Source organism: Gracilinanus agilis, chromosome 4, assembly GCF_016433145.1.
Source record: "Gracilinanus agilis isolate LMUSP501 chromosome 4, AgileGrace, whole genome shotgun sequence".
Lineage (NCBI taxonomy): Eukaryota > Metazoa > Chordata > Mammalia > Didelphimorphia > Didelphidae > Gracilinanus > Gracilinanus agilis.
The window spans coordinates 171,686,557-171,697,091 of record NC_058133.1 but is presented as its reverse complement, the minus strand read 5'-3'; the positions used below and the strand labels follow the sequence as shown (position 1 = coordinate 171,697,091).

The following is a 10,535-nucleotide window of genomic DNA, read 5'->3' as shown; positions in this document are numbered from 1 at the left end:
AGAGAGAGAGAGAGAGAGAGAGAGAGAGAGTGAGTGAGTTAGAGTTTTAAAGGTATCAGGATGTGGTAATCAGAGGTGTTTCTGTCTGAGGTTCTGATATCCTACTGGCAGACAAAGGGTCAGAAGGGACTGACTATATAGTCCACAACACAGGGCCAGGGACAAAAGACAGTCACCAAGATTGAGACAATCCTTGTCACTGGCTCTGAAGCTCCATCCAGTAGTCACTCAACAAGCATGTATTAAGTGACTCCTGAATGCAGGGTTCTGGCAGCTGCAAAGACAAATGGCATGTCTCCTGTTCTCAAGAAGCTTGTTGCATCAGGTTGTAATGAAGATGTTGCTTTTTGTATCTCTTTTGGAATGGGTACCAGATGAAGAGGACAAAGACACCACCACATCACAATGTTTATAAAGAAAATTTCCCCATAACCTTCCCACAAACCCCCCAAGTAACACCTACAAAAGACCTTATACCAATGGACCCGATGGGCAGACTGGGGAGTAAAGCAATCTTTTAAAGAGGCTGAAAGTTGCTCTCCTTGGGGGCTCAGTTCAGAACTTCCACAGTTTGTGTTCAAATTACAAGCATTTTGGGCAAATGAGCCCAAGTGAGCAAATCCTCCTGCAGCTTCTGTTCCAGGGGCCAGACACCTTCCCTAGCCTGGTTCAAAGGGTCTCTCTCACTTCAGAGTTCCCTGGTAGAATCCTTTCTCCAGGGCTTCCACTTCTCAGACCAGGATGAAGCCAGGAAGCTACCTAGGCCAGGACCACGATGATTTGACAAAAAGAAGCTGATGTACCTTCTGTCTTAATTACTCTCCTATTCAACAATAACTAAAGGGCAGATGTGGCCAGATTCTAACCTGACATCGGGCATGCAATAGCCACAAGCCTAGAGAGTTGGTTAGTTGCAAACATCCAAAGTCTCTTCATTTTTCCACCTGCTATACACATATACCTAGATAGAGTATTTCTTTCTAGCAGGTTTCTTACCATATGGAGGACAGTAAATAAAGATTATCATGAATTTGATCAAATGCTCCAGTGCCTCTTTCCCTGGCCTATGAATGCACTCATTACAAATCAGCTGAATGGCTCATTGAGCTGCCAGGAAGGCAAGCCAGACATACCCAATCGCTCGGCCAGGCGGATGTAGACTGGGTCCACTCGACGCATAGTTTTCACCAAATCCTTTCTGCGGAATTTGATTTCTACTGTCCCCTCTGGCTCCAGAACAGATCCTCTGATTAGCAAAAAAAACAAAAACAACAAACAAAAAAAAAAACACACAGAAACAAAAACTGAGTGACATATTTAAGGAGACAACAGAACTTTTTTCTAGTCACAATGTATGGACCAGGAAATGAAACTCATCTCAGTTCTGCCCACCCATGGGTTACAAAAATAACCTCAGGGAGAAAAACAGGCACAAGACAGAAACACATCTACACCAAGTATGAAAAAGGACTGGCAAAAAGCAATTAAATAATTCTCATTATTGTGCCAGCTCAACTCCTATCTCAAAGGAAGAAAAATGCAAATTCCGCCACCTAACAATGACAAGGGAAACAGGAATAATGTTAATTTCCTGAACCAAAAATTAAACCAAACATGTATACATATATTTGTGTATGTGTGCACACACACGTACACACCTGTGTGCATTCATGTTCTGTGACCAGGGACCAACATGTATCTAGACTGTATGAGGATGCTTTAGTGCTAACCAGTTTGGGCATAAGAAAGAAGGGAAAGGAAAAAACAAGAGCTCTACTATGCAGAGGTTGCCAGGGGCCTAATCAGATAGATCCAAGGCCAGCAGCAGGTATGGCAATGCACCAAAGGGAACACTGAGCTTCAGGAGAGTACTAGCTTAACCAGCACATTTAGAATTAGGCTACCTACTATAAAACTAATACACTGAGACCTAAATGTGCCAGGCAACTTGTCTGAGGTTCAACATGAAATTGGGGTCAAAGCCAGGACTTTAAGTACAGACAATTCTCTCTTTACGTACCAGGACCTTTACAGAGACCTCTACTGTAAAGTGATTTTTACATGAGAATTTGTCCATGGATATGGAGGGACAGAGACAAAAAGGAAGCTGTACATCTATGGAGGGAGGGGTGAGCACATGGCTCACAGACATGTTGGGGCAAGAACCAGAGAAGAGCAGGAGGAGGAACATATGGGGGCCAGGGACAGACATGTGTTACTTGAGCACAGACAGGCAAAACACAGGCTGGACACTTGGGTGGGTGGGGTAGAGTGGGGCAAAGGTCTTCTCTCTCAGTGCTGGAAGTTTCAAGCCAAACCTCTGTCACATGCTCCCATTCTTCTGCTTTCATTTGGAGGATTGTTTTTTTGTTTGTTTTTTTAAAGTTTCTTTTTAGTAGGGAAGGGAGAAAGGGGTGCCAAGTATAGAAAGAAAAAGCACAGCACTGGACAGTAAAGTAAATAGGGGTATTTTCTGAAAGATGGATTTCTCTAAAATGAGAACTATAAATCTTGAAATGGGGAATCTTCATATTCTAGTGCTTTGGTGATATAAGTAAAAAATCCAAGTTCTCAAGGAAGAGCTTTAAGAAAAGGAAACCAAGGTTTGGGGCCTTTTTGCAGTGGGGGGTGGGGGATGGAGAAAAGTTAATTATCCTAAACTTAACAAATAAGCATGGCATTTTACAGTCTATTTTTCAGGACAGTAGGGATCTAGAGGCAGCATAGCTTTGTACAAGTCTGGATTTCAGGTCAGAATACCTGGACTGAAATCTTGACTCCAGTTAAATGACCTTAGCCTTTTTTTTTTTTTAAACACACATACCACACTGTGCCTCAGCCCTACCCCACCCTTTGCCCCTGCCTTAGCTTTCTCATATCTAAAATGAAGAAAGTTTACTAGATGATGTCTAAAGTTTCTTATGACTCTCAAAATTCTATGAAATTTAATTTCCCAAAAGGATGTTCTCTCCCACTTATTCAGGTGTTAAAAACTTGATATTTAAGAAGTTTGAAAATCTCAATTACAGTCCACTGACTTTCAGTGATGGGATGAAGAACAGTCAGAAGGAGAAGGAAAAAATGACTTCAGGGCTCAACCAACAGATTGGACTGATAAAAATCACACTAAGAACCAATATCCAACCTTTGTTATACTGAAGTGTTCTTTAGAAAGAGGAGGGTCTATCATAGAGCATGGTCACTGGGAAATAAGCGGTACCTGCTTTCCCGGTCAGCATACATTTCCATGTGCCGGGGGTTAATGGTGGGATCAATCACAACCCAGGACCCTCCCCGGAGCTCAGCCTGGGGAGGGATATAAACCATCACAGGTTGAGAGCATTCACGCAAACCATCCACAATGTAAGCTCCAAACTTCAAGACCTGGTCATACATGTCTGTGGAAGACAAAAAACAGAAATCAAACAACTTACTCTCATGGCATTACTATGTCAAGCAACTTACCTTTAACTAGAACATTTAAACAAAGGAGTGGAATCAGGAAAATCTGAATTTAAATCCTGTCTTTGATACTTAATAGCTGTGTGATCATGGGCAAATCATATAATTATTTTCACAATGCCTGAAATCTTTAAGACTATATAAAGTTAGAGATGAGTTGATCATCTGTATTTGTGGAGGAAATTCCCACACTGATGAAATCAAGGACACAAACCAAAAAAAGTATATGTAGAGAAAAATGCATTCTCATATATAATGTTCAAAGTTCACCTCCTACAGGAAGGCTTCTTGATTGCTTATTTACTTTGCATCCTCTCTAGACTTCAGTAATACTCAGAAGATCTTATACAGTCTTTTAAAAAAATATTACTATGTAAGTTTTAAAAGTTTTTCATATAGGTGTGATGTTAACTTTTCCAGTATAATCTAAGCTTCTTGAAGGCAGGGATTTAATCTTCTAATCTATATGCATAGACTCATAGATTTGGAACTGGATAGGCCTCTGAGTCCAACCAGCCCAACACCATCATTTTAGAGATGAGAAAACAAGATGACCTCTGATACATAAAATGATTTGCCCAAAGTCACATTGGTACTAAGTTGTAAAGCCAGAATTTCTAGTCTGACTCCAAAGCTAACACTCTTTCCAAAGCATCAAAGTAGCTTTAGTATTAGGGTAACACTTTGAGAGCCTACTTTCCTACCTGTTAATGTGTGCACTCTTCGGAATATCAACTCTGAAAATAGGGCTATTTGTTTTTGAGGATAAACATTTAGCCTTTAAAAACTGCTTTCTGGAAAAGTTACACAATCTGAAAGAGACAATCAAATTGACCATCCTTTTCTTCACTTTGTAAAGGAGAAAACAAAGACCGGAAGTTTTTCAGAAACAGCCTTGAGGCAAAAGGATCTCTGGTACAATAATGTATGACCTTGGAAATGAAGGTCAGTCCTTCCTAGTTTAACATTTTATGGACTTTTCTTCATTTCCCAGTTCACTGAAGGCTAAACGCCACTTAAGTTTCAATTTTATGATTCCAGATGTTGGGCTGTATATGTCAAAAGTAACATTTTGAGAGGAAAACAACCAGATCTTTTCAGAGTACTAAGTAACAGGGGAAAAAAACAGACTTCTTTATAGAAATAAGAATCTGGGTATGGTACAAATAAGAACTGTTGGAATTCCAATACAAAGGGATATTTTGAAAGAATTTAAAAACAACCAAAACAAGTAGCCCATTATGGTTAACTGGCAATTTAAGGTATGATACTCAGCAAATAAAAACCTATGCACACATTTTTTCAGTCCACTTCCTTATAAGGCATTGTCTTACTTTCCTTTTCATTAGTCTGTTTTTTGAAGACTCAGGAAATTCATGCCCTCCCCGCCATTCTAAGCAGTCCCATTGAAAGTCTACTCTTTATGTGGAACCTAGATATGTATACATGGTCAGAGAGAAGACAATTGTTTTCAGAAGGAAGAAAAGATCTTAAAAATTTATTGCTAATTATACAACTGCTGTATTATGAAGAGCTGCGAATAAAGTGCTTTAAGTACTTTACACTAATTCTGTGGTTATGAAAATAATTGCTTGATTCAAATTATTTTAAGTAAATTAATTCTTTAGTAGATATTTCTACTAGTGCTACATCATAAAATAATTGTGTAATTAGCATTACATTTGTCAGTGCTGCCAAGAGTCTATCCCTAGAACAACAAGAGAAAAGAATGGTCCTTAATAGTATCAATGAAGAGAGAGGAAAGGGAAGACAGGGCTCACAGAGAAAAGAAAAAGAAAAAAAAAGTGGGAGAGTGCACGTGCATGTCTGTGTGTGTTTAGAGGACCTTATTGTTAGGCAAGACAACAGGCTGGAGTTATCTGTTGTGATTATCTATTATCCGATGCTGGATACAATGCAGGATGGTTAAATAAAATAAGATTGGGCCAGGAAGCAGCTCTATGCAATCAGAAATGGTACTGACAACCAGGCTTTCTATGTCAAGGACCCAGTGGCAATTCTTTACCCAACACCCCATGAGTATTTCTGAAGACCCAGTATTGCCAAGTAGTTGTGAGAAAACAGAAACTGAAGCCCTTAGAACTCTACCAAAGCAGGAGACCCTGCACCTGATGTCTGTGCTATGTGCTTGACAGAAAGCCCCCAACTGTTATGCAATCTGACACTCACAAGGTCTGATAAGGCATAAGGACTATTTAAGAGAAACCACTGCTGCAGACTGGAAGAGATCTGGCATCCTTCAAGCAATGCCTCTGCTTTTAAAACTAGATTTCAAAACATAGGTCAAGGAGCAGTGTAACAAATAATCTGATATACACTCTTGTCTAAAATCCCTCTACATTAGAGCACATATTTAAGAGTTGGAGCAAAGGGGGATTACCCAAGGATCTTGGCAACTCAATGTGCCAAAATTTTAAAACAACATGAGTTGATTATTAAGCCTCATGCCTTGGGAAAAAAAGAGCTAATAGGAAAGACTGATGGATCATCTCCCCAAAACACAGGAGCTATGCAAGCTCTGGACAACTGCACAGAGAACCATGCCCCTCCCCCCAAATTGGCATGTGACTTTCACCTTTAGCCTTTTCAGTGCTAAGGTACAGACCATTACACAATATGCATAAACAGTGATACTGCATGCTTTTGGCAAAGGAAAGAGGTAGCAAGCATCTTTCTACGTTTCCACAATACCCCACACCTTTGAAACTGGAACAGATCTTATTGGTCCGGGCTGGATTATCAGCAAGACATTGAAGGCAAATACCAGACATACACAAGCTGCATACACATAATATTCCTCATGAGCCCATTAAGGTGGCCAGCACTGTATTTCAACATCCAAGTAATCAGAGATTTAAAACAGGCTTTCATTCCAGTTAAAGTTTTCAATAAACATTTTTTTATTGTTATTTATAACCTGTCCCAGAAAAAATAATAAGTATAACATGAAAAGCCAACTGAGAGTGACCCTGTAGCACCAGCAGTGAAGCAGCTTAATATCACTGGGATTTGCATCCTATCAAACTATTCATGCTGAGGCTGGGACCCTGGTGCTAATTTCTAGTAAATTTCACGCTTGATGTCTCCCTGTTGTGGGTCATTGCCGGTTCGTCTAAATAAACTGCTTCCAAATGGCTCTTCCATCTAAATATTCAGCCAGTTTTTATAATTTAATTTTGCATTATGCTGAATAGCCTTCCGGCCAGATAGAGCTCATTGGAAAAAAAGCCCCAATACCATCTTGATATGCCTTTATTTATTTATTTATATTTTTACTGCTTGAATTAGACCTCCTAGGCCGACTAGTAAAGAGTTTTTTTTTTTCCCTCCACTAATGTCAATTTTCAGCATAGCAAGAGCTGTCTCTAATCTTTTCCTACTCATTACACACAATTTTGGAGTCATTTTACCCACAGTGCAGTCGGCTCCTGGCTGTGTGTTTGTGTGCACTGAGGGATGGCATAATTGTTTATTTTCCCTCCCTGTATAATCCCCAGCCAGTATTGAAACCAAAACTGCAAACATCTCCCCAAGGGACATGGAGAGTGACGAGAGGCTCTCTGCCTAGGTCCCTTTACATGAGATAATATGGAGAAAACATCCTAACCTGTATGTAAATATAAAAGGCACTATTCTTCCCCCTCCTATACCCACCTTGCTCTCCATCCTCCACTCCTGTACTTTCCCCAAAGCTTACTTGTAACAAGTGATGTAGAAACACAAACAGTAGTGCTTCCATTGTAAGGCTCCAACTCTAGCTCCAGTTGGTGGCTCTAAAATCAAACTCCAGAAGACAAAGTGGTCTCTGCCTATCCTAGGCCAAGAACTCACTTCTAGATCCCAGATATCTTGTCTGACCCATCTGTCCACACAACTAGAGTACAAGTAGAGTTCATGAGCAAAGGTGAAAAATGCCCACAAGACATTATCACATTGATAAATATGCTGGGAAGAGGTAGGAGGTGGGGATTAATTAATTTCAAAAGGTTTTGGATTCACATTAGGATTGTTCAGCTGTAGACTTAAGTTTCAAAAATCATGCCAACTGTGCTGGAGCAAAGAGTCCAAGTTGGGGCCTGGCCAAAGCATGAAGCAAGAAATGAGACTCTGTCCACAAATGGCACACCAGAATGGACTGAGGTTATTTACTAACACTTCAATTACAAACTTGAGATTGATTAGAATCAAGTTGATTCTAGCTGATGAACACTTAATATGAGTCAGGTTCTAGGTAATTCCATCACACAGTACTATAATCCAATATCTTAAGTGAAAATTCATGCTCATTAATTGAATCATGGTTAAAAAGAATGATGAAGGGGCAGCCGAGTGCCTCAGTGGATTGAAAGTGAGGCCCAGAGATAGGAGGTCCTAGGTTCAAATTTGGCCTCAGATACTTCCTAGCTGTGTGACCCTGGGCAAGTCACTTAACCCCAATTGCCTAGCCCTTACCACTCTTCTGCCTTGATACATAGTATTGATTCTAAGATGGAAGGGTTTTAAAAAAAGGGAAAAAAAAAAAAAAAAAGAATGGTGAGCTACAATGGTGGTGCTCAGGCAACATTATTTATTTCAATGCATATGTCAATATATTCAATCTTTTTTGGATTAGGGGAACAATATCTCTCTGGGGAAAGAGGGGCAGAGGGAGAAACAGACAAGATGACAAATCAACTACCACAGAGATCAGGTTTCAACAAGTAAAACATGAGGGAGAATCATGGTAGTGCTTTAATTAAAAATGTTGCCCTCTTTGGGCATAGTTCCAAATTGCCATCCAGAATGGTTGGATCAGTTCACAACTCCAAGAATGCCTGCTCTTTGATCCAGCCATACCATTGCTGTGATTGTACTCCAAAGAGATCATAGAAAAACAGACATACAAAAATATTTATAGCTGTACTCTTTGTGGTGGCAAAAAACTGGAAAGCAAGGGTATGCCCTTCAATTGGGGAATGGCTAAACAAATTGTGGTATATGCTGGTGATGGAATACTATTGTGCTAAAAGGAATAATAAACTGGAGGAGTTCCATGTGAACTGGAATGACCTTTAGGAATTGATGCAGAGTGAAAGAGCCAGAAGAACATTGTACACAGAGACTGATACACTGTGGTAAAATTGAATGTAATGGATGTCTGTACTAGCAGCAATGCAATGACCCAAGACAATTCTGAGGGATTTATGGAAAAGAATGCTACCCACATTCAGAGGAAGAACTACAGGAGAGGAAACATATAAGAAAAACAACTGCTTGAACACTTGGGTTGATGAGGAAATGATTGGGGATGTAGACACGAAAAGACCACACCAATGTAACTATCAATAATACGTAAATAAGTCTTGACTGACCACACATGTTAAAACCAGTGGAAATGCTAAGTTAGCTAAGTTAGCATGGGGGTGGGGGGGTTGAGGTGAAGGGTAAAGTAAAAACATTTATTATGTAAGCATGAAAAATTTTTCTATTAAAAAAAAATGTTGCCCTCTGCTTCACTTACACCGTAGCTTCAGCTTTCTGCTTGGCCTTGTTCTTCAGAACTGTCTTGAGTGTATTTCCTATTCCAGATATCCCATTGGCAGACAAGGGGTTAATTTTGCCTATATGTTGCCGGCATGTCCCAAGAGGACTTTCTTTTCTTTTCTCCCCCTCCCCCATCCCAAGGACTTTCTTGACACTCTATTTCAACCCAACTCAAAATTTAGATTTACCTTTGGGAGGTAGGGGGTGGGGTAGAATGTCTTAGGGCTTACTCACTACTCAGTAGTTATTAGATTCCACTCATTTTGATTATTTGGACTCCTGCATCTACTCCATTCTGCCTCTTGTCTCAATCTACCATCTGAGTACATCATAATTTCTCACAGTTAAATGAAATATTTAATAGTCTATCTACTTACCTTGTGTCCTCCATTGCCCCTTTATATGCACTAGTGTGCCAGCTCCCATATAGCCAACAAACCAAAACACTTTGGCCTGTTGGTCTGTTGCCACTGCCTAGTTTTTCATCACTCACATAGAGCAATGCTTAGTTTCTTTTCTTTAAAAAAAAAAAACAAAAAACAAAACAAAAACCTCTTACTTTCTCTCTTTGAATTGATACTGAGGATCAGTTCTAAGGCAGAAGAACCATAAGGGCTAATGTATAGTCAGAGCATTTTGTACCTTTTGAACTATGTTCCCCTGAATTCCTTTCATCTCCCAGCATTCCTTTCCCTGCATCCTCATGTTTACATTTTTTGAGTGTTGTTTATAAGTTTGCTGCAAGTCACATCCTCGTTCTTTTTTTTTTTTTTTTTTTTTCCGGATGGCAGCTGTGTTTTGCTAGCCTTTTTTAACTTTATGAAGTCAGGATGACTATGAGGTTCAGATTTAAACCCAGGACCTCTCATCTAGGAGTCTAAGGACTCTATCCATTGGGTTACCTAGTTGCCCCAGACAAATACTTTCTTAAAAAGAATCTGGATTTCCACTCCCTGGATTTCCAGAATCCATGCCCCAAGTTGCTAGGAAAGTGAATCTATTTTGCTTTGGAATGCCCTTCTCAGGGCCCAGCTATCTCAATTGATAACTAAGTGGGTACAAAGCAACCCACTTAGCCACTATATCTTCTTGGCTCCAGACTTCAGACCATGCTTCATCTTCACATTCCACTCAGCCACCTTGTCATCTGCATGCTGCTGCCCTAATCATCCTCTCTCTCCTCCCATCCTCCTTCCCAATCTCTCACTCTGTTTATAGTAGAGATCAATGGAACCAGTGCTTCTGGAAAGGTTATATAAATTGACTGCCATATACATCAACTCATCATCTCTATGACTCCTTAGATCCATGTTATCTATTTCCTGGCTTCCATTTCCCCCTAAGTATTATTTTCCCCTATAACAATGTAAGTTCTTTAAGGAAGGGTTTGTCTTACTTTTCATATTTATATTTCTAGCTCTTAGTATGATGCCTGCAACATTTCAATAAAAATGTCTTTTCTTTTCTATATGCAACACATTTTATTCATTAGGAGAAAGTTGTTCATCCTATGGACACTCAAAAATGGG

The 10,535-nt window shown here is 39.8% G+C and overlaps 1 protein-coding gene across 2 annotated transcripts in view; it reads right to left on the bottom strand.

The window, feature by feature from the left end:
• Positions 1 to 10,535, bottom strand: part of ACACA (acetyl-CoA carboxylase alpha) — a 246,389-nt gene that overhangs the window by 26,272 nt on the left and 209,582 nt on the right. For both annotated transcript variants that reach the window (XM_044673681.1, XM_044673680.1), the window contains 2 exons: positions 3,221 to 3,398; positions 1,134 to 1,246 (listed from right to left, as the gene is read on the bottom strand). In XM_044673681.1, coding sequence (XP_044529616.1) covers positions 1,134 to 1,246; positions 3,221 to 3,398 — 291 coding nt within the window. The remainder of the gene's footprint in view (positions 1 to 1,133; positions 1,247 to 3,220; positions 3,399 to 10,535) is intronic.